The sequence below is a fragment of the Ziziphus jujuba genome, chromosome 10 (genome assembly GCF_031755915.1).
Source record: "Ziziphus jujuba cultivar Dongzao chromosome 10, ASM3175591v1".
In the NCBI taxonomy this organism is placed as follows: domain Eukaryota; kingdom Viridiplantae; phylum Streptophyta; class Magnoliopsida; order Rosales; family Rhamnaceae; genus Ziziphus; species Ziziphus jujuba.
In genome coordinates this window covers 9,740,936-9,765,568 of record NC_083388.1, presented here as the reverse complement: position 1 = coordinate 9,765,568, position 24,633 = coordinate 9,740,936, and the positions used below count along the sequence as shown (strand labels likewise).

Here is a 24,633-nt window from a genome sequence, read left to right as displayed (position 1 = left end):
AAGTCATACGTAACAATACAAAATATAAATTATAGAATGACCAAGCCACCAGATGGTGCACTTCTACAGAACTCTACATGATATTATTGTCCAATCCTATGAAAATAGGCATAAATTTCTTTTCATTTTATCTTAACAGGCATAAGAAATCTCATCAAGAGAGCAATCTTTGAACCAAGTTATTATGCACATAATATAGCCGAGCTTATATACACACACACACATATATATATATATATATATATATATATAAAGAGTTTTGATATAACAAAGAATTTATGATGGAGGACAGTGAAAAAATATCAGATCAAATGGGTGTATAAGGCCATCTTTCACAATGCCTTTCTATAAGCCCATCACTTTATCTAACCCTTTTATATATATATATATATATATATTAAGTCCGGCCATAGCACGTGGTTTAATATAAAATTTGGATATCTAATTGTTTATATAAAATATTTATAATTAAAATAATTTTATGATTGTTATGATATAATAATTTGAAAATCGTCTATTTAGTAATTGTTTTTTTAATTTTATATTAATAGAAAGGAGAAAATTTGTTTGAATAAAATAATCATATAAAGCATTTCATGAAGAGTGATTTATTTTTGTAGAAAATAGAACATTCTTTTACTAATCAAAAAATTAAATGAACAGTAAAAACACAAAGTACTTGCATTATAAATGATGATATTTAGCACAATTAATACTTTTATAAGATAATTGCAAGATTTAATAGAAAAATATGTAATATTTAAACTATTTTCTATTACATCTTGCATTTTACAAAATATTAATGTTAGTGCTATTAATGTAGGATATTAAAAATAAAGTATTTTGTAATAGTATACAAAAAATTACATTTGTCTATCATTCCAATATTAACGTAAAAAATATTTCATGATAGCCAATTAAGCATTCTTTGTTTGTCTTTATGCTGAGCAAACTTTTTCTCGCTACTCTCATCATACTATCATACTGAAAGAGAGATGTTTGCATATATCATGGATTATGTTTTCATCATATAGTAAAAAAAATAAAAATATTAATATTTGTTATATTTCTATTAACTTAACTAAGCCATTGATTTCTCTTCCTTTTATATTTTATTCGTTATATCATACTTTTTTTATTTTCAAGTAACTTACTAAATAAAAATTTTGATTTTTTTAATTTCTTATTGGAGTTGGGGAATTTGATCTTGAAAAAACAATGTGTGAGGAGAGCTACTTGATTGTCCTCATAGACAACATTGTTACACTTCAATACTCAAATATGGTAAATATCAAATCCAAAATGTAGTCAAAACGTAATACTTCAGTGATATTTTCTAATTTGTATGGTTATAAGTATTGTTTGAGGTAACACTTTACTGAATTAAGAATTAATGTTTAAAAAACAATAATTTTATTATTAATTTTTTTTTATAAAAATCCTTAAAATTTATTTAGAATAAAATGATATATAATAATAAAATATGGAAATATAAATCTATGGCTTTATTATCCAACTCTTACTGACAGTACTCCATTTGTTTTTACTCTTTTTATTTATTTCTATTTTTTTGCATTATTAATAACACTCTTATTATATATTACTCTTTTCACCCAAACCATAAAATGAATATTTGAACCTGATTTTGTATTAATGTTGAAATAATGTCTAACTCTTATGTATGACTATTATCATATTATGTGCATATCCACTGTATTTTACCACAACTATTTACTTTTTATCATTTTAGCACCACTATTATATTAAAATAATGATTTAAACATCTTTTGATAAATTAGTGTTTAATTGAGTGCAACTAAAAAACTTGCTAAGTTATTAAAGTTCAAATTCCTTTCCATATATCAAAAAGTGAAAATTACACACTTTTTTTTTATTTTGACAAAATTAGACAAAATTTGAAATAGACAATACTATCATCTTATTTGTAATTATGTTTAATATTGTAAATAAAATAAATGACGTAGGCATTATTGACTTGAATTAAACAAATTTAATAGTAAGAGTAAACATTGAAATCAAGCTAAGGCTATACAAGTTATTCCCCCCAAAAAAAAAAAAAATAACTAAAATAAATAACAATATGAGGAAAAAATAAACAGTAAAAAAGGACAAAAATAGATTGGCAAAACACATGGGAAGAGTGCCGCTTTGGACCAAAATAAACAGTAAAAAAGGGACCAAAAGTCACTTCACTTCTCCTTTATAGTATAGAATTATAGTATAGATATATATTTGAAGTGTGAGGATTCAAACTTCAGAGCATTTCCCCAAAGAACAATGCTCGCATGGGACATATAGCGAGTATCGAGCACTTGCAATTTAGTAAAGACCATCTAGGAATTGGAGTAACGTACAGACATATTCTTTTATTCTGCCATAACTATACATATATTACTCATAACTACTTTCTGACACCCAACAAATGAAAATGGCTTCACATACAATCAGCAATCAGAGGAGATCGAACGGTTATGCCCAAAACGCTCCAAGACAGCAAGAAAAAGTGTTTAATGATGATAACTGTAATCCTGGTAGAGACAATATTAATAAACTCACCAGCCCATCAATATTCTTCTAACTCTATTTACAATCTGAGTTCTAGCCACCGCATTCGATTTCTCATCCAATAGAAATCTGTAGACCTCCCATCCACGATCTGATGCTAAATGCCTCCCAATTTCAGCCTGAAACCACAGCAAGGTCTTAAATAAATCATTTTGAGTTGGTAGTCCATAAATAGTGAAGAGATTCAAGAATCCATCTCAACTATGTGATTTGCGTGAAACACTAAATATTAACTTGTTTATCAATGTCACCACAACGGCACACATCGAAAGGATTAATTAACGCAATAATTATACAGAAATTTGCAAGTTCATCAATCATCCTCCAGTTATCTTGTGGTTTCACAGTAAAAATGTGTTTATAGAATTTTCAAATGACCACAATTTGATTCTGCTATTTCTTACCGAGAAAATGCAGATGCCAAGAGTTTTTAGAGCAAGTGTGACATCATAGAAAACAAGTGGTCTTCCATTTCCAGATAGCTCAACTGGATTGGCAACCAACAGCTCAGGATCTGGCCCTCTGTTTGCAATGATAACACGCAATGGATGAAGCATTTCCACCTTTAACCGAGAACACAATGCACCCAGCTTTTCAGGATCCACTATCTTTTTCCCATCCTTTTGCTGAATAAATAGGTCTAAATCACGATAGCCTTGTTTATTCTCTGAGAACCGACCATATGCTATCTGAACAAGGAAAAGAAAGAAAATATAACAGGTATATCAGCAAATGCTAACCATGTAACTTGTCAGCAGAGTTGACATGCATCTTAAAATGGTGGTCATGGATGAAAAGAAAAAATTTCATCCCTAACTTTAAAGTTATGCATACTTAGATTATATCACCAAGATATGCTGGAACAAAAAGAAAACAACCAAGAGGTAAGTACTTGGTAGTTATCTTATTTAGTTAGTTATTGATTCAGACATGGAAGATATTCAATTATGGAATCTCACTGTAAAATAATATGACTTATTCAATCAACAAAAATGTTGACATTTGGAAAGAGTAGGGATAGGCTACTGGTTCACACAAAGAGGAAAAAAAAATCAAATCAAATCAAATTCAAATGGTGAACTAGCTAGTTGAGGTGGTAGTAGGGTGATTAAATACTCCACAATTAACCAGAGGACCCTTCTTTGGGCTGAAGGGATCCCAAACTAAAGGAGTAGAACTTCATAACTTGGACAATGGCAACTGCAATAATGTCATTTTGTTAAAGAAAATATAAATCTTTACCTGGATATTGCAGTCTTTTAGAGTTCGCATAATATCATATAGGAGTCCTTTGTGATCAGCACAATGAATTTGAAGTAATGTATGAGCTGGGCTTAATGAATTGTCTACCATTACATTGGCTTTCTTCAATTTAGTCATGTCCGGACTAAGAGCTTGAGAGTGGCTTTGGTTATCTGAAAATTCACATCTAAATAGTTCTTCAGCAACTGTAGGAGAAAGTGACGTCATCCCCTGATTACATTCATACTCAGGACCTGCCAGATCAAGTTCACATGTAATACATGATTCACCTAATACAGCATGCAATTGTGCCAAAGTGTCACGTTGTCGTTCTTTAGTATGTAGAAGCTCCCTGAAGTGAGAAATAGTACATATAATAAATAAGTAGAAAAAATGGACCTTTACTAGCATTATATTTGAATTTAACAATACATCACATAATTATTTTATGTTCTTTTCTTCTAGTTATAATTAACATGATACTCAAATGCATTCAAAGAGAAGGGTTCAAACAAACTGAGGATGATAATCTGAATCCTGCCATTCCTGATAGATCCCTGCTTTTAAAATGCTTCAAACGTCACTTTTTCCACTTTTACAAGAAGGGATTACTGAGAGTCGAAACCAAATAAAAGTAATATTGAGCTTTTCTCATACAAGCCTTTGATTTCTTCAAGAATAAGTAGGAAAACAGATAATAACATGATTGATAAGAAAAGTAGTAGACTCATTAGCACTCATGTTAAGATAGAATCAGAAACCCTACTATTAATTCCAAAAGAAAAATAATGCCAAAGGCAAAGCAAGTGGATAATGAATTTTTGTAAAAAGACCTAATGAAACAAACTGCATGACACCTGTTCGCATTTGCCCAAAAGTGGGCTACTCATTGAATGGACCAAAGCAAATAATTTCTGATATAATGATAATGACAACTCCCAATGCATTCATCAAATAAAAAACATCACGATAAAAGTTCTTAAAGTTATCAGTCAAAAGTAAAATCAAGATAAGTCCCAAAACAAAATCTCACATGTTATCTGTTACAAAGAAGAGGTCCAAGACTCTGCCATCTGGAGTTGTTGTCACTTTCACCCTCTGGATGCTAAGCTCAAGCTCACTAAGAATTTGCGTTACATCTGTAAAAATCACAACCACATTATACATGCACACACATGAAAGAACCAGAAAGACACTTCTTCAAAAAGATGGTGAAAGAATCAAAAAATAATAGAATCCAAGAACACTTCCATTACCATGTAATAATCCTCTTCGGTCAAGGCAAAAGAACTTCAACAGATAAACTGGAGATGATGAGGAGCATGAAGGCTGCTCATTGAGAAAAAAAGACACCGAACATGATGGGCATATCGATGCAAGCCGGTTCTTCAAATTTGACCATTTCACTATAAGTGAGCTGGAATAAGGTATCACCCATAAAACTATGTAACACCATATCCCATCGGTCGAAACATCTATAACGAGAAATGTATCAAACAAAAGAAAAATCCACGTCAGGATAGGCATAAACTATTCATCACATGGTCTTCTTGCCAATATATACATCGCCATACAATCTAAAAATTTCATCACTCAGCTGCCACATTGGTATTAAATACTTCTTTGATTCCAAAGAAAATATCTGTTAAACGTAATCAAAAGTTCTTTTTAAGACCAATTTCAACTCAAACACGTATTATGTGGTTCCAATTTTCCATTTAATTTCCTATGATATAATATTAATAAAAAGAACAAAATAAGATAGAGAATTGGACAAGTACGCCCCCAACCAACAAAGTTGGCCGTGAATGTCGTAGTAGCTTTAACACATATCTAGATTCTTCCCTATTGGAAATAAACAAATCTATAGAGAGAATTATTGGACTAACCCAAAAGCAAGTAATTGACCCGAGACTATGATCCTACATGTAACTTCCGGAACGTATACACACCCATTTTTACATTTTTTTTTTTTTCTTTGAAAGAAAAAGTCAATAATCCTTTTAACTTTGGGAACAGAGAATAGGGTATTTTTGGTATTTGCATAATTCTACATGTACAAAATTTGGCAGCCAAACCAGTCTCAGAACAGACTTCACTGAAAACGGAAATAAAAAAATAAAAAAATTGTAAAAATATCATATGCACATGAAATTAGTATTCCCATCCCACCAGAATAAGAAAATGGCGAACAAAAAATAAATAAATACATAAACTTTTTTTTCAAGATTTTCATTGAAATATAATCTAAATGCTAACATAATAGAACGCCAAGCATTGCAGAATGACTAACCAGCACTTCGAAATGGAATAAAAGGCACTAACAGGAAACAAAAAAAAAAAAAAATTCAAAATCAGAAATCCCTGGGAAAAAATTTTTTGATCTCGTACCTCCTTTATTAATATAAAGGCCGAAATCAAGGATTATTCTAGAAATATCGCATCCAAGGCCGGTCTTATCGGGGCAATTGACGGTGATAACACAAGGCTCTCCTGGCTTCTTTCCTTTATGGATCAAAACGACGTCATCGCTCAGCAGTCCCATACCGAAAACCGGCAAGGACTGGTGGAAACTTCCAAGATTCAGCTGCTGAGTTGTAGACAATCCGGTTGACACAGGAGGTCAATAGCAGGAAGAAAAGGTGGAACTAAAGGTTGTTGAGGTAGTTGAGGAGCTAAGGTTCCACAAGAAATGGAGAGAAGCGAACTAAATGGGACAAAATCATGAAAAAGAAAAAATATATAAAAAAATTAAAAAAAAAAAAATGAAAAGCAGACATCGAAAAGCCGTGACATTTTGCTTGTCTGGCCCATTAATTAGGCGAGGTAAATTTGGAATATCCACGGCAGCAATCGGATGGTAAACAACTAGCCACGCGGTGAAAGCATGGTTTTTTCTTATATACGTGGAGATAAAAGGCTGAGGAATGTGGGGGTTCGAACAAGTGGCGACATCAGATTGTTACGTTTTTCGTCATATTCCGCGAGATACTTCTACTCGCACGGCCCACCAGTAGCCAGGGAGGTACTTAAATTTTGTGTAAAATATCCATTTTTCCTGTACGAAAAAAATAGATAAATAATAATTTAAAGCTTGAAAAGGTGCAGATTTCCCTGTCGTTTTTTGGAAAAGACAGAAGGCACTCGTTATTTTTCTCTTTTGGCTTTTTTTTCTAGGTAACAGAAAAAATGAGTTACCAAAAAGAAAAGTCCAGAGAGAGCCAATCTAATAAGGAAAAATTAAAAGATTGAAACTCGCAGCGGGAATGCAAAACCGTTAAATCAAACAGCCAACTATGAGCTATTAGATAATATTCCAGCTGGATATTGCTCAAACATATTTTAGCCACACATGCCTTATAATTTATTGACCCATACCATCCCACACTATGCTCGAAATTTATGCACAAAACTTCACCATTTTGTTTCCCACCATATTTTGACAGCGGCCAAACACAGTACAAGCTAGAAAATCGCTGAATTCCTAAATCGCTATCTTTTGCACAAATTATCGAAACAGATCAAATCTACGGCATATATATGCATTTTTTCTTCTATTATCTCTTTCCTCGGAAACCATTTTTAGAAGGATGGTATTTAAACGCCACAATCATTTTTGGTAAAAATTACAAGCTGGTTCAGATATTCAAATGCTGGAAAAAAAAATTAAAAAAAATAAAATTACTAAAGTGGAGAAAAAATCATCTGGCAAATCATTGTTTACTTTTTAAATGAGAAAGTACGACTTACAAGAACAATAGAACACCCAACGAAAAACCAAATAAACCATGGATTTTTCAGATCTAGAGCCAAGATCTACAACTACAACCATCTCTAAACTACTATTACAGATACACCATAAAAAAAAAGGACCTAAAAAATAGAAAAAGAAAAATCAACCACCAAAACCATAAAGAGTCCTTCCTTGCCTTTTCAAGGCATAAACAACATCCATGGCGGTGACCGTCTTCCTCCTAGCGTGCTCAGTGTAAGTCACGGCGTCACGGATCACATTTTCCAGGAAGATCTTGAGGACTCCTCTGGTCTCCTCGTAGATCAGACCACTGATACGCTTCACACCGCCTCTACGTGCCAGACGGCGAATCGCAGGCTTGGTGATACCCTGGATGTTGTCCCTGAGAACCTTCCTATGACGCTTGGCTCCTCCTTTGCCCAAACCCTTGCCTCCCTTTCCACGGCCTGACATTTCCGTTAAGAGATTTTTCGAGTTGAGAAAAGGATTTTAGATTTGAAACTTGTGCTTTCTAATGCTAGAAGTTGATAATTTTGATTGGTGAGAATTGATGGAGGAGTTTGGGAGTTTTTTATAGGGTTTTGAGAATTTGGGATTTGGGATTTTGAGTTTGGCGGGCTCTGATATGGATCGTTGGATTTCGGTATAATCGAACGGCTAAAAGAGTCGATCCGCGTGACTTGTTTTAATTAGATATTGACCGTTGATAAGTCATGAATCGACGGACGCAATGGTATGATTGCTTTTGATTCGGATTGTGCTTGTGCAATGTCATATTTTGCTTGTTTTGGCGGTTTTCTTTTTGTAGGATACGAGCCAAAACGTAATGGAGATATTTTAATTATTTTTGGTTTGAAATTTTAAGGGTAAATTTGTAAATAAAATTTCGGGAAAGCTAGGCACGCAGCACGTACCAGGAACTACTTATATTGCTACAGCAACCCCACTATGCTGATAATAGGGTTTAATTATTCTTTTCTTCTTCTTCTTCTTCTTCTTTTTTTCTTTTTTTTTTTCTTTTTTTTCGAAGCTGTCATGTGCTACTTCTTCTTCTTATAACATTTTTAGTCAATTTACAAAAACTATTAAAAAAAAACATTTTAGTTAATCTTATAAAACATTTAATAATGTCTTGTAATATATTTAAATAGATTAGGTTACAATACAAAGTAAACTATGATGGAAAATGAAAATTTCATCTGGGTACATGAAGATCTAAAGATGAAAGCAATGTAAGTAAAAAAGGGTTGGATTCTATCTTAATCGAAGGATGCTTTATATGCTAAATGTTCCAAATTGCTTGCTTTTTTTATGCACTATTGATGTGGACACGACAATCTTTATTGAGAAGCAATCAATAGCCCCACTCATATCCTGATCTCCACTATTGTTGATGGAATCTCTCTCGAACCAATTGTTGGAAAAAAAAAATTATATATGAATGTATATGTAAATACATGTGGAAAAATGAAACTACGGCAAATTAAATTACAAGGAAGAATCAAATAAATTAAAACATATATATCATTATATTGATCTATTTTTTGTAAAATTGATCGGGACCTGTGTGGTATCACAGTATTTTTAAAATATTTTTCGCCTACCGATGCAGAAATTTTGTGATGAACATCTTGCAAGATACAACGGCTATAAAAATCTTGGACACGGCACCTCCAAAACCTTTCTTTCGAACTTTTTGCATATCTTTACTTTATCATAGTCATTGTTTTTCTCTCTGGTTTTCATGTATTTCTCAAAAAACCTTTTTTCTGTAATTTTTCTGAAAAAACTGAAAGGAACGTTGAAAGAGCATGCAAAACTCCAAAACCTCAACAGAGAGTTGTTTTCCCATAAAACTCTCATCCCACAATTTTCAAAAAATTATTTTATTTATTTAAAACTGATAAGAACAAATCTTTTCCAACCAACTCGTAAAAGAAAATAAACAAAAGCCCAAAACCTTTAAGGCCCAAATCATTCACATTTTTTAGGCCCAGAACTATAACAATTCCCCATATAAATGGTTTGAATTTTAAAACAAAGCATGACTCTGGTTGTAAAGTTCTACAGTTGGAACATGCATAGGATAGGTAGATGTTACTCTTTGAACCTTCCCTTATGAGACTACATCTACTTTATTGACTTATGGTAGATGCGATATCCTTGAACCATTTCGTCCTTTGTGTAAATGACAATATAGCCCACACATGATTCCTTCCTGATATACTTTAGTTCTCACTGTTGTGTTCATTTTGGACCTCAACACATCCCTAGTTCTGCAAGAGTTTCTAACGAATTGCGCTCTTAACAATTCTTCTTTGAAGGGGCCACTCTTTTCTCTCAAATTGGTGATTCTTATTCCCAATATAATCAACATAACTATACATAGATTACCACACACACACTTATATGAATCATTAAAAGCATATTTTATGCTAACCTCTTTCTATCACTGTTCATCATAGGAATGCGCAGAGGATTAACCCCCACAGTGATCCATAACAGTCTTTACAATTGCATTGTCCCATTAAACCTAGATATTGGAATCTCCAATCAATTAGGTTAGGTTTCCATCATATCAACTTTACTCATGCGCTTTAATCTCATTTCCCTCAATGACTTATTAACTAATTCTTTATTTAACCCTTTAGTTAGCAAATCTGCAATATTATATTTTGATTTTACATAGTCTATTTAGATAACTCTAGTTGTAATTAACTGTTTAATGGAATTGTATCTACGACAAATATGTCTAAACTTTCCATTATATATAATATTATGTCTTTGCCAATCGCAAATTAACTATCACAATGTAAACTTATTACTGGCACAGGTTTAGGCTACCTAGGAATGTCCTCTAAAAATTGGCATAGCCATTCTACCTCTTCACCACATTTATCTAATGCGATAAACTTAGATTCCATCGTGGATCGAGCTATCATAGTTTATTTTGAGGACTTCCATGTCACAGCTGCATCCTCTAATGTGAACACATATCTACTAATGGACTTTGAATCATTGATATCTGATATCCCATTTGCATCAGTGTATCTTTCTAATACAGCAAGATATCTTGTATAGTACAGTCTGTATTCACGAGTATATCGTAAGTATCTTAATACTCTAACAATTCATTTCCAATGATCATCATTTAGATTATTCGTGTATCTACTCAATCTACTTATTGCATAGGCTAAGTCTGGTCTGGTACAACTCATCAAGTACATCAGACTTCCAATCATCCTAGCGTATTCCACTTGAGATATACTTGCTCTTTTATTTTTGGATAAGTGAAAACTCATATCTATGGGTGTTCTGGCTATATTAGTATCATCATTACTAAACTTAGCCAGTATTTTATCCACGTAATGTGTTTGACTAAGAATGATTCCATTTGAAGTCCTCGTGATTTTCATTCCTAAAATCACATCTGCAAGCCCCGTATCTTTCACGACAAATTTGAAATTTAACATGGCTTTTGTAGTTTGGACTATATTGTCGTTATGAGTATGTCATCTACATATAACCATAGAATGACATATCCATTCTCTGTATCTTTTACATAGATACATTTATCACATTCATTTATTTTAAACCCATCTTTTAGTATGGCATTATCAAATTTTTGATGCCACTGCTTTGTAGCTTGTTTAAGTCCATATAAAGACTTTACCAATCTACGGACTTCTTTTCTTGAGCAGAGAAACCCTTAGATTGCTCCATGTAGATCTCTTCATCTAGATTTCCGTTAAGAAAGGCTGTTTTCATATCTATTTCATGTGCTGCAAGATCCTACAATGCAGCGATCACCAGTTTCATCCTTATGGAATTTATCCTCGTTACTGGAGAATAAATGTCAAAATAATCAAGGTCTTCTTTTTGCTTGTATCCTTTAATTACAAGTCTCGCCTTGTATATATCTATTAAGTCATCTGCTTTCATCTTCCTTTTAAAAATCCATTTGTAATCCAAAAGTTTACAACCTGGATGAAGATCTACTAACTTCCAAGTGTGATTCTGCATGATAGAATCAATCTCATTGTTTACAGCATCTTTCCATAAATTCCCTTCAGGAGAATTTACAACCTCTTGGAAGCTTTGAGGGTCACGTTTTAGCATATAAGTAAATATTTATAGGAATGTTGTCTTCCCTTCCACAACTTATAAGATGTCTTTACTTGATCCTTCCAAGGCACCTTATTTAAAAGTTCGTTTGCCGATAAAACGGCTTTCTCCCACAAGTTCTGAGGCAATCCAGAACTTATTAGCATTGCATTCATCATTTCTTCTCAAGTTCTATTTTTCCGTTCAACCACACCATTTGATTGTGGCGAATATGGTAGAGTAACTTCATGTGTATTATGCTATGTTGAGCAAAATTCTCTCCAAATGGAGTTACATACTCTCCACCATGATCACTTCTGATCACTTTAACTTTCCTGCTAAGTTGATTCTCAACTTCCGTTTTATAAAAAATAAATTTCTCTAGAGCCTCATCCTTACTCTTAAGCAAGTATACATAGCAATATTTCGTGTTGTCATCAATAAAGGTAATAAAATACTTATTATCACCTCTAGTCGGTGCAAATTTTAAATCACATACATCACTATGTATTAAACCAAAATGTTCATTATTTCTATCAATTGTTTGATATGATGACCTCATTGATTTTGCTTCCATACAAATTTCAAACTTATGGTTGGAATCAATTTCAAACGTGGGAATATGGTTTAAGTTAATTAACTTTTACAAAGAATTAAAATTAACATGTCTTACTCTACCATGCCACAAAATGAAATATTCAAGCAAGTAAACAGAAGAACTACTAGCTTTATTCATTTCTTTTGACTTTACAGCATTACATTGAGTTTAAATAAACTGTTGACTACATAGCCCTTTCCCACAAACATCCGAAATTTGGACAAAATAACCTTATTTGACTTAAACACTAAGCGAAAACCATGTTTACTTAGCAGCAATCCAGATACCATATTCTTGCGAATGTCTGGAATATACAGTACATTATTTAGAGTCTACTCCTTTCCAGAAGTCATTTTCAGGATTACTTTGTCTTCTCCTTGGATTTTTGAGGTAGCGGAGTTACTCATGAACAACTTCTCCCCATTCTTCTTTGGTTTGAAGGAAGTGAACATGCTCCTATCTAAACACATGTGGTGGGTCGCACCAGTATCTACTCACCACTCTCTAGGATTAGATCTCACCAAGTTCACCTCAGAAATCACAGTGCTAAGGTCAATGTCATCAACATCTCGAGTGATGTCCACCATCATCTGTGTCTCTTTGTTCCTCTTTTTCTTCGACAGTATACATTCTGTAGCTCTATGATCCATCATGTCATAGTTAAAGCACATGCCTTGAAACTTGGCTTTCTTGGAGATTCCTATTTTAGGCCCTAACCTGAAAGCTTTTCTAGTTTTCTTCTTGTTCTTGGAGCTCTGACCATGATCCATAACATTAGCCTTCACCACGACCTTAGAAGCTCTCTTATCAGATTTCCTATTGTCATCTTCAATGCAAAGTTTGCTAATAAGAGCCTTCATATCCATCTTCTTTCTTTTGTGCTTCAGATAATTCCTGAAGTCACTCCAACTTGGAGGTAGCTTCTCGATCATAGATGCCACTTGTAAGGCTTCATTCATAATCATCCCTTCAGCAAGAAGTTCTTGAATCAGCACTTACAATTCATGTACTTAACTCATTAATGCCTTCGAGTCCACCATCATGTAATCCAAGTGTTGGCCTGCAATAAACTTTTCGGACCCAGCATTCTCAGTCTTGTACTTTCAATCTAGTATTTCCTACAGCTCCTTTGCTGACTTCATGCCACATTATACTCCATACAGGACATCAAACAAGTCATTCAGGACATAATTCTGACATAAATAATCAAAATTGTTCTATGGATCCACTACCATGAGTGTCTCCTTATCACTCTCTTCATTACTAGATGGTGCATATTCAATTAAGTACCTCGTAAGTTCCAGCGTGGTCAAGTAAAATAGCATCTTCTGCTGCCATCTCTTGAAGTTTACTCCATTGAACTTCTCAGGTTTTTCTGCATGACTAGCAGAAGGAGGTATCTGAGTCCCAGAAGTCTGAGTAGGGATAGTCCTATTGTCTCCATTTGCCATTTCTTTAAAATCACAAAAAAATAAATCAATTAGTTGTTATTTTCTATCTCAACAAACTAATTATAAGCAATATCCAAGGAAAACACACAAAAAAGCGATTATTAGGGTTTTTGTATACACCCACAAAAAAAATTGCTGTATACACCCACCAAGGATGACATCATCAATTATATAATAATGACATCATCACTAACATCATTGCCACATGTCACTGTTGCTGACATGGCACCCTGATGGCATGGCACTCTGCTTACATGGCGCCATGCCACGCGATCACCCTGTTAACATGGCACAGTCACATGGCAACATATGCTGATGTGGCATGCTGCCACATCATCGCTTGCTGACCATGTCACCATACCACATCATCACATGCTGATGTGGCATCATTTCACATCATCACCTCGCTAACATGGCTCGCAACATGGCACCTCGGCTGATCGACACATGTCACTTGCGTCAGATCTACACTTGGCAGCTTCATAATATGCCACGTGGTGCTTGTCAGAGGCCGACACGTGTCACCTATGCAGGTTGACACGTGGCCCCTCTAGCGCGATACTTGGCATAACTTCTGGTTGACACGTGGCCTCGCAATTGTGCGGCACGTGGCATCGCCACGGTGCATCACGTTGCCTTGCCACTATGTGCCATTTGTCTATGCCTTGTCTTGCCACGTGGCACTCTCTCATCATGACACGTGGCAAGCCTATTAACAATTAGGTTGAATCCTCTTGGGTCTGGGTCTGATCTGGGCTTGGGCCTTAGGCTGAACATTAACTTGTTCTAATCACGGGCTGGGCTTGAAACTGGGCCACATCCATCAGGATTTAAAAGATGCAGACCCATTAACCCAGAACCGGCCCATACCCATTTTATCAACCCAATAACCAGTTTTATGACCCGTCTTCAATCTCCAGTCGGGTTCTCTCGATGTTTTTCTCTAGTAAAGGGGTCGGCCGACCCGGTTTCAATTTTCCAGTCAAATTCCACTGTTCCAGTGACAAAAAAATGTTGAAAATTCATCAAAAAGTTTAGAAATTCATGGGCAATTCACTTTTAGGAAAAAAAAATTGATTTAAAACAAATTTTAATAATTGCCCAAAAAATTTTAAACCCCACAGGTTTGATGCAAATTTTTTTTTTTTTATTTAACCAAAACATACACAGCTTAAAAATAAAAACATATACATGAACATAACTCCACATGCAAACGAATCAAAGCATGGGCATCTGTTTGGGTAAAACAACTTTGATTAAACAATTTTATACAAAAGCCCAATCACAATACACTACACAAGTATGAGGCAAAATAAAATAAAATAAAATATTTATATCCACAACAACTGATCAAGGTAGATATAATCACAAATGAAATATATCAAGGCAATCAATTTTTTTATGGGAATAAAACTTTATAAAACAAACACAAAATTATAAACCCACAAAATAAGCCCTGGGAAAAATTTTCTTCCTAAAAACATAGATCCAGAACAAATAAAAAACACATAAATATATGCTATTCACAAATATAAACATAAGGAAAAAAAAGGTCTTTAGAATGTTGGAAAAAAAAAATGAATATATATGTAAATGCATGTGGAAAAATGAAACTATGTAAAATTAAATTACATGAAATAATCAAATAAATTAAAACCTTTATGTCATTGTATTGATCTGCTCTTTGTAAATTTGACCGAGACCTATGTGGTACCACAGTGTTCTTAAGAATTTTTTTGCATATCGGTGCAGGAGTTTTATGACGAACGTCTCCCAGGATACAACGGCTACAAAGATCTTAAACACGGCCCCTCAAAAACCTTTCCTTTGAATTTTTTGCGTACCTTCACTTTACCACAGTCACTGTTTTTTTCTCTGGTTTTCATGTATTTCTCAAAAAATCTTTTCTTTGTAATTTTTCTAAAAAAACTAAAAGGAACGTTGAAAGAACGTGCAAAACTCCAAAACCTCAACAGAGAGTTATTTTCCAGTAAAACTCTCATCCCACAATTTTCAAAAAATTATTTTATTTATTTAAAACTGATCAAAACAAATCTTTTCCAACCAACCCGTAAAAGAAAATAAACAAAAGCCCAAAACCTTTAAGGCCCAAATCATTCACATTTTTTAGGCCCAGAAATATAACACCAACTTGCAAATCTCCACAACAATCCCTTTGCAATTGGAGGCGACGTGAAAGAACTATATAGGTAATTAGATTTTCTTCTAGTAGCGATAGTAACTATCTTTTATTATCTAATTTGTTGCCACAACTTACATGTGGAAGTCTAGTCTTGTCATTAACAATTCAAAGATCTATTACCTCGATGACAATTTCACACCCACCGTTACCAATATTAGTAGTACGAGAAATGCAAGTGCTGAAACTACAAATGCTGGAAACACAAAGTTTAAAAACCCAAACATCAAATAATCAATTTAATGAAGATAAGGTGAACAACATAGAAAACAAACATTTACATGACTAGATTATTAGATGGTGGGCTTCGAATGATGTGAGTGGTATTCTTGACTATGATTATTCAAATAGCAATGAATTACATCTCACTTATTTTCCATACAGTGATGATATTCCACATGACAGCCCAAGTTCTAATTGCCTACACGGCTTTAGTCCAAAAGTGGTTAATGTCGAGGGTGACTCCAGAGATGGTCACACTATCTTAACAATCCTAAAACTAGACATGATATTATTTCACCTTATGTGATCGAAATTTCTCTGTTCCTTGCTTCTAAAATTGGCACAAGTAGGAGAAATGAAAGAATTGAGTGTGGATAAAAATTTAAAATTAAAAAGCAAATGAAGCTTAAGCTGAGCATTCATGCTTTGCTGAAGCATTTTGAATTTAAAGTTAAGAAATCCAATAAACAACAATTTATGATTTGCTATGTGGATGACAAGTGCACATGGAAATTTCATGCAACAAGGAAATCTAAAGCATCCAGTTGGATGACCACAAACATGTGTCCTTGTGCACAAACGTAATTTCAATATTCTCAAATGTGATTATTGACAAGCAGCTAGTAGTACAGTCATTGGAGAGTTAATTAACTCAAAGTTTACTGAGGTTGGACGTTTTTACAGACTAAGAGATATTAATGAAGATGTGCATAAAGAGCTATGAAATCTTAGCTAAAGAGTATGTAAATATAAATTTATTAGGAGTGTCAAAAGAATTTTATACAAACTTGCCAATTTCGTCTTTTGTATTGGAACATACCAATTCCAGCTCAGTCACTCACACTGAGACGAACCCAAAAAAATAGATTCCTATACTATTTCATGGCAATTGGATCTTACATTCAATGGTTTAAACTTATGTGACCTATGGTAGCTATTGATGAGACATTTTCAAATAACAAATATGGTGGTGTACAATACATTGGATCATAGACAACAAAGCTTTGCAAATGCAATACATAATGTTTTCCCCAACGAATACCATGAAAACTTCACATATCATTTGTGGCCAAATTTGAATGTGAGGATGAAGAAAAACAACCCAAAATCCTAGCTCATGTAACAAGTCATCTTGAGAAAACACATAGAATTTGAAGTTTTGAATAGTTTGACTACAGTTGACCAAGATACCACAATTGGGTTTTTGAATACCGCAGAAAATCTGAGTTTTCTTTTGCTTCTCATAGATCTAATAACAAAAAAGTAATGTCCAAGATACTCTTTTACTTTTCTTATCAGTAGTTGTTTTGAGTTGAAATAACTTGTATGAAGCAAAACTTTTATTCGTTGTCCATGTAGCTGTAGCACTCAAACAAATTGTATTATTAAAGAAGGACAGTATTTGGACACAATGATTATATCCTTATGGTTACAGCAATTGTTCTTATAGTTGTGAAACCATTGTACTTTGCTAGAATAAAGTGTAGTTTGTGTTCTTATTTCTCGAATGGGTATATTACAATGCAACTTAGGTTTGAGTGCTATTTGGCAAAAAATAAAAAAAAAGGTTTGGTTTGAGTGTAGGAGATTGACATCCAAGATTCTACTAGCTTAGTAAGCATTGAGATGAATGAAATTATACTTCAAAAGTACTTTTTTTTGTATGTCCCAAAGAAGTACTTGGTTTTGTTCCCATCTATGTGCATTTGTTTGCACTTTCTTGAGGTGGGATTTTAATACCTACTATTGGAATGTGCTAACCAGCTAATTTAGAGCATCTCTAGTAGTTTTCTCCATTGGAGTTTATGTGTTAAGAGATTTGGAAGGTGTTGAAATTTAGGTAGAATAGTATCTATCAATAAACAATGTTTATTTAAATTTTTTCTCTAATGGATTCTGTTTAAAATTTAAAATAGAATGAGTTGGCATATCGAGAAAGTAGAAGAGAGGAAAAAGGAGAGAGAAAAAATTACGAAATGATGAGGAGAGAGAAGAGCGGAGAGAGAATAGGTTGAATCTATGAGTTATACTGTATAACAGACCTTCTACATGTAAAAGGTCTATTAGACAACTTCTATTTTCTTTATTGCTACCTCATCTTAATAGTTTTTTTATACAATATCATTGAAAAATATTTTTTTTAAAAATTATCTATTCATTTAATATGGCAAAAATTTTTTTAGATAGACAGAAATAATGAACATCTGCTCTCATAGGCTATGAACCATCTTGTTAAAGAAAAATTTGGCTATCAAGTACAGCTAGCGCATTCTATTAAAGCTCCCTTTTATTTTACCAAGCGTCCTATTCTCTTTACAATCTTGAAGCTCCTGTATATTTTGCTTAGTTGTAAATGCCCGAAGTGGACAAATAAATTATTCTAAAGATAGAGGCACAATTTTATCAATTTCAGGGAAATAAAAGAATAAACCCAAAAATAAAATTATAGATTTATTATTTATTAGTGCACTTGCAAAATTTTCGGGGTAATAAGAAACAACATTTGTGAAAAGTGAAGGAGAATTAAAAATTAAAAAAAAAAAAAAAAAAAAAAAAAGACAGACACAAAGTAATCACTAATTATTTCCTATAATAACACAAACTGATTTCTTTTTTCTTTGCCGAATTAGAAACCGCTCATTTCTTTTTAGCAACTCCAAGCCTGAGACGGAAATCCTCCTCCATGAGGGGAAGGCCTTCACGCAACTTGATTTTGGGCTCCCAACCCAGCAGTTGTTTTGCATTGGTTATGTCAGGTTTCCTTTGTCGTGGATCATCAGGTGTGTTCTCAACCATCTTTATCTCTACAGCAGGATTAATAAGCTGCAAAGTTCCACCACCAAATTAGTTAAAAAGACCCACCCCCATAAGTCAATAATATTTGAAACGTGTATATATATATATACATATACATATATTGCCTATTGTAAATAAGAAACTAACCTCCTTCACTGTCTCTGCAAGTTCAAGCATTGTAAATTCACCTATATATGTACCCCAAAATAAAATAAAAAACTACCATGGTCAGTAATTGAAAGACAATAGTCAAAGGTTAGGACCTACATCTGAGTCGGTACAGTATTCTATAGAATTACCTGGGTTTCCAATGTTGATGGGTCCGGTGTGTTCTCCTTCCATGAGACGAATGAGGCCATCAACCTAAAATAATTGAAACAAATTTTTTTTTTTAGTCCTGTAACAGTATTCCTAACAATACATGGCATCAAAATGAAACGGGAAATAGAAGTTTTACATACCATGTCAGAAACATAACAGAAGCTGCGAGTCTGAGTTCCAGGAACTTGGACAGTCAAAGGTTCATCACTGCATTTGTCAAGACAAAAAAACAGGAATTGCAGCCGAAGCATCAATTGAGGAGTAAAAGGAGAATGTTTAAGCTTCTTTTTCAATTAGTTAAGGCAAGGGAAACCTACTGTACGATGACAATATAGCAACTTACAGATTATTAACCATTATATTCTAATAAAAAAATAATTTGACTTTTATTAAGGACTCCATATTAAACAATCAATCAATGCTGCACAAAACCAATATTTAGTTTCAAGAGTTATGTACTAAACCAGTACAGCAGTACTAGATAGTAACAGCATAAGAAACACACAAGCATTAACACAACAAAGGCACAAGGCAGGTCACTAACAGAACATAAGTAAAACCTAAAAGGCCTAAAATGTAAAGACTCACCGGAGTGCTTGAGCTATAAAGTTGCTGACTACACGCCCATCATCAATATTCATGCGAGGTCCATATGTATTGAAGATTCTGGCAATGCGTATTTCTATCAAAGAGAACAGAGGAAATGCAACACCGATTAGTAACAGAGTGAATTTTTCCCTTATGATGGAAAATGAAGGAATACATTTTCAGGGGCAGAGAAAGAAACACAATTACCTATTCCATGCTGCCTATGATAGTCAAACATCAAGGTCTCAGCCACACGCTTTCCCTCATCGTAGCAGCTCCTAACTCCTATGGTTAGAAGAGGAAGATTGGTACTAAGATAATGTTCTCATGAATTTGAAAATTCTTAATTCCTTGTACCACAAATAGTAAATAACTAACTTCCACAGTCCAGAGTTATTAGGTAAGAACCCTATCCCAAATTATGTTATCAGAAAAAAGGACTAGGTGTTACTTAGATTTGCATACATGGAGTGTTGGCAGAAGTACTACCATATCCATAAGCATACCCAAATATGAGTCATTTCATCAGCTTTTGTGTGAATTCTAATTACATTAACACCTCAAGAAGACATTTTGGCGAATATATAAAAGATTCCAAATTTTAAATAAAGAGAAAATAAAAAATAAAAATAAATAAATAAAAATTGTTCTGCAATTCTTGTATGGAAAGACTCAATCTTCAATACTAATACAATATGACCAATATATAAACATAAGAGGTGCAACTGTTGCCTTTTTTACATATATTTCCACATTGTATGATCAGAAATGCATAAACCTGGTCATAAATTGCTTTCATGTTGTGTATAGCACTAATGAGAAATGGAACAAACCACATTTACATTAGATTAATAAATATCAATTTCAAAAAGAAATTGCATAAAAAGTTGATTCATCTCCATCAGTAAGTGTCCTAAAACAGGTGCAATTCTGAATTTCCCCTTAGAATATGTTCCGTTTTGTACTAGTTGAATATAGAAATCCTTTCATTCCTATTAGATAAACCATAATGCAGCCAATTGCATGCTTATAATGAGATAAGCACATACCTATTGGGTTGACATTACCCCAATAGCTTTCAGGCTGTGGATGGACAAGAGGATCACCATATACCTCTGAAGTTGATGTAAGTAAAATTCTGCACCAAAAAATAGTATGTATAACACATATATATGATTTGGCACCAGTTAACATAAAAATGAAGAATCGATTTCCCTCACCTTGCTCCAACTCGCTTAGCAAGCCCAAGCATGTTCAATGTGCCAATCACATTTGTCTTTATTGTCTGTTGGAGCATCATATGCTAAAATGTTAGATTCTGTCTTCAGTCAATAATCTTCTGAGGAAAATTTCAAAAACGTTTAGATGCTGGTATAATTGCATTAGGGAGTTTGTGTTTTGACATGATAAAATCTAGCTGCTTTGGCTTCAACATCCTACCACTTAAAAAGCACACTTCTAGTGTTATGACTTGAAAAGTATGATCCAATATTATAAGACTTGCATCATACAAATAATCACGGAGTAAGTTCTAGCAACTCCTGATTGTCAAAATGTTGAAAAGGTATCAATTTATTCTTTTTATTTAATGGGCTGCAACCATTTTGATGGCGCTTTTAAAGGTACAGCTTACGAGTAGTTATGACAATATGGAAAATGGTTATAGAAGCTGAAGAAAAGGTGACTTATTTGAAAGAGATGAAAAGGTTTGAAGGGTAGAACACTAGAGGAATAAATGATACAAGGGATTAACCTGATATGCCAAAAGCAAAGAGGACGAAGGAAGAAGATAAACTTACAGACAATTAAGCAGAAGTTATATACTAATCTTTATAATAGACTTTAAATGTGTATAAACACACCTTTACGGGATTGTGTTTGTAGAAAATTGGAGAAGCTGGGCATGCAAGATGGTAGATCTGATCAACCTCAACTAACAGTGTCTCAGTAACATCTATATAAAATAAATATGAAAGGAAAATGGAAAACAGTCAGTACATTTACATATTTTCAACCAAACTAATAGTCAACATCACAAACTAGCAAAAACATTATAGGCAATAGATGGTAAATGATTGTATATTAGTAAAGCACACCACAAAAATAAAAATAAAAATAAAAAAACCTTAAACACACACATAAATACAACAGAGATCAAACTCATCTGCGAAGAACCAGTACTAGAAAACTTGATTATTTTACAAATGGCAGGAATTAAAATCTTATATACAAAGAGTACAAACTTCAAAGGATATAATCAAATTCTTCAATTTTATTATTCAACATTTAACAAAATTAGTAGCTATTACAACTATTAGCATCCTAAGTCCTAACTGAATATATCCTCAAAATTGCTATATGCAAGTCAAAAAAATCATGAATAGTTAAATCTAATATCTCAGCCGATATATATATGTATATACATATTTGGTCAATATATCTGCCAATGGAATTTGTTTATCCAAAAATTCTAAGGAATCTCACACCTGGCTTAAAATTCACAATTCATGACACTAGTAAAATATCATTCTAAGAGTAAATGAAACCATGAACAAGTGTGAATTTATTAGTGTTCATTTTATTGGAACTCATTCTCATGACAGAAAAGAATCCAATATCATAGCTAGTTTATCCAACACCTAAAAACTAAAGGTAAATGGAACATACTAAAAGGATAATTTAATACCATGGCGAATAAGCTCAAATCTGGGGTGACCAATCCATCTTTTAAGATTGTCCTTTGAGCCGGTGAAGTAGTTGTCAACAACAATCACCTAAGAATAAAGCATTGAAATACATAAACCATTACAGCATCAAATCATCTTGTGATATATCAGCTAGTGCAATTTTTGTTATTAGTTCTATAATAATCCCAATTTAGATAATAATTATCCCATTTTCTGGTTTACATACAGAAAAACACCAACCATATGGAATCTGCTATGTGCTAATTATTAATGAACAAAAGAATTAAACCTGATAGGAAAACGTAAAACCAAAAGAACACACCGACCTCATTTTTTTCATTTTCCATCAATTTGTCCACTAGGTGAGAGCCAATGAATCCAGCTCCTCCAGTAACCAAAATCCTCATGTTGGACTGTTATCAAGATACAAATCAATGAAGCAAATGGGTAAATATGATAACAGGAACGAAATCATGACATGGTTCAAATCTAACAGGATGAACAGATTTTCTTAGTTGCAAAAAAAGGTCAATCTTCTATCTGCTTTGCCAACAATAAATCCTCCTTCCTTCAAGCAATACAAAAAATCTTACCAGATTTGTGGCAGAAAAGTAGAAATGGGACGATCCAGAATACAAGTAAAAAGGCAAAATAGCCTACTTTATAGTGCTAAAGACCCATGAAAGAAAGTAACTGAAAGAATGTGACTTAGAAAATGGACCACGTGTAATAATTATCTGAAAAATAAAAAACATCTCGACCACAAAGAAAGTTACATGCCAGGAGGCATTCAATACAAATCACAGTCACAATATAATTCTATATATATATATATATATGATAATTTACAATATAAATCTATAAGTCAAATAGATTACGGATAAAGATACAAGTAGGCCGTAAATATATAGCAAAGGCAACAAGAAAATAAATTACATAATAAGAAAAAGCACCCTGACCTGAAAAAATTTGGAATTACGCAAAGGAGATGGCAGTGGTGGTGGCTTTGTTGTGGTTCCGTTAGATGCATTCTTTGCCATTGCTGAGATCCCCTCTTAGAATTCAAACACCTGTATCAATTTCATCACAAAATCAACAAATTTGGTATTTGGCGTTGTCACTTGAATTATTTGACTTCAAATTCAGTGAAAAGCTTAACAGCAAAAACAATAATAAAAAACATACCCACTGAAAAAGAGTGAAAAAGAAAATAAAAAATGGGAAAAATTTCAAAATCCAAATCATAAAGAAAGAAAGAACGAAGTCGACCTGAGAATGAGCTACAGAGGAAGTGCAACCCAAAACCCCAAAGTATTCTTTGGATCCACAATGCTCAATGCTCAGAAACCCATATTTTTATAGCTCAAACAATTTCCAAAAATCAAAGCTTTTTTTTTTCTCCCCCCTACCAAACGATGAATTTTTTTTTTTCCCATTTGAAAAAAAAAAAAAAGATTAAATCGAAATCCTTCAAATTCAAGGAAAGTTCTGGTCATAATGATAGCTCCTCGATAACAATAATTAAAGCAGAAGTCACACCAAACTATATTAACAAATGAAAGCAATTTAAATACGTATTGGAAATTTAAGCAATCCAAATTTAATTATATATATTACCTTGTATATAAAATAAAAAAATAAAATAAAAAAAGATAAAATTTCAGGATTTAATGAGGGAATTGTGGGATAAGGTTTTTGGGCTTTGGGGATTTGAAGTCTTGGGAATTAGATTAAAGAAAACAAAAAGATTAAAAAAGATGAAAGAGTTTGATTAATGGTGTTTGGATTTTGTGTTGGGGGATTAGAGAGCGACAATTACGGATAATTAAAAAGTAATTAAAATAAAGACATATGCTTTGGTATCTACTCTCGTCTCTTTTAAGTAGAAGAAGGTTCTTGGCTTTGCTTCGAAAGTTAGGAATACGATACTTCGCGCCATCATCAACCAAGGGTTTGTCTTAAAACGACGGCGTTTTACCCCTCCTTGTATTGTATTATTCATGATGCTAGCGCTTTAGTGGTCCGTCGCCCACCTTTTGCTGACTGCTCTGCTCTTTTGGACATCACCATTTTTGTTTGACTAC

The 24,633-nt window shown here is 33.3% G+C and overlaps 3 protein-coding genes across 6 annotated transcripts; all 3 read right to left on the bottom strand.

Annotated features, from left to right (window-relative positions):
- Positions 1–2,140: 2,140 nt before the first annotated feature.
- LOC107411124 (ACT domain-containing protein ACR9) lies at positions 2,141–6,569 on the bottom strand. Its single transcript, XM_016018651.4, has 6 exons — positions 6,220–6,569; positions 5,085–5,303; positions 4,862–4,967; positions 3,829–4,180; positions 2,991–3,275; positions 2,141–2,705 (listed from the first exon to the last, which is right to left on the bottom strand). Exons 1-6 carry the CDS (start codon positions 6,371–6,373, stop codon positions 2,574–2,576), a joined length of 1,248 nt encoding a protein of 415 aa, XP_015874137.2. The 5' UTR covers positions 6,374–6,569; the 3' UTR covers positions 2,141–2,573.
- Positions 6,570–7,532: 963 nt separating this feature from the next.
- LOC107411130 (histone H4) lies at positions 7,533–8,143 on the bottom strand. Its single transcript, XM_016018659.4, has one exon. The coding sequence runs from the start codon at positions 8,033–8,035 to the stop codon at positions 7,724–7,726; it is 312 nt and encodes a 103-aa protein (XP_015874145.1). The 5' UTR covers positions 8,036–8,143; the 3' UTR covers positions 7,533–7,723.
- Positions 8,144–18,583: 10,440 nt separating this feature from the next.
- LOC107411128 (UDP-glucuronic acid decarboxylase 5) lies at positions 18,584–24,633 on the bottom strand. 4 transcript variants are annotated; one of them, XM_016018657.4, is made up of 13 exons: positions 24,417–24,633; positions 23,509–23,619; positions 22,876–22,962; positions 22,549–22,636; positions 21,725–21,816; positions 21,083–21,147; positions 20,912–21,000; positions 20,070–20,147; positions 19,863–19,956; positions 19,415–19,481; positions 19,253–19,316; positions 19,101–19,141; positions 18,584–18,980 (listed from the first exon to the last, which is right to left on the bottom strand). In XM_016018657.4, exons 2-13 carry the CDS (start codon positions 23,587–23,589, stop codon positions 18,795–18,797), a joined length of 1,032 nt encoding a protein of 343 aa, XP_015874143.3. In that variant the 5' UTR covers positions 23,590–23,619; positions 24,417–24,633; the 3' UTR covers positions 18,584–18,794. The 4 variants fall into 4 exon arrangements, with proteins under 4 accessions (XP_015874143.3, XP_015874142.3, XP_015874141.3 ...); XM_016018656.4 differs by lacking the exon at positions 24,417–24,633 and adding an exon at positions 24,167–24,404; XM_016018655.4 differs by lacking the exon at positions 24,417–24,633 and adding an exon at positions 23,819–24,020.

Bases quoted from the DNA above. Each gene is read 5' to 3' on its own strand.
- LOC107411124 (XM_016018651.4), bottom strand. From the start codon at position 6,373: ATGGGACTGCTGAGCGATGACGTCGTTTTGATCCATAAAGGAAAGAAG. The intron at 4,181-4,861 runs GTGAGATTTTGT...TTCTCACTTCAG, and splicing joins TTCTTTGTAACAGATAACAT to GGAGCTTCTACATACTAAAG. The intron at 3,276-3,828 runs GTAAAGATTTAT...TTCCTTGTTCAG, and splicing joins TAAAAGACTGCAATATCCAG to ATAGCATATGGTCGGTTCTC.
- LOC107411130 (XM_016018659.4), bottom strand. From the start codon at position 8,035: ATGTCAGGCCGTGGAAAGGGAGGCAAGGGTTTGGGCAAAGGAGGAGCC.
- LOC107411128 (XM_016018657.4), bottom strand. From the start codon at position 23,589: ATGGCAAAGAATGCATCTAACGGAACCACAACAAAGCCACCACCACTG. The intron at 22,963-23,508 runs GTCAGGGTGCTT...TCTTGATAACAG, and splicing joins GTAATTCCAAATTTTTTCAG to TCCAACATGAGGATTTTGGT. The intron at 19,317-19,414 runs GTATGTAAAACT...CAATTATTTTAG, and splicing joins TCTGTTATGTTTCTGACATG to GTTGATGGCCTCATTCGTCT.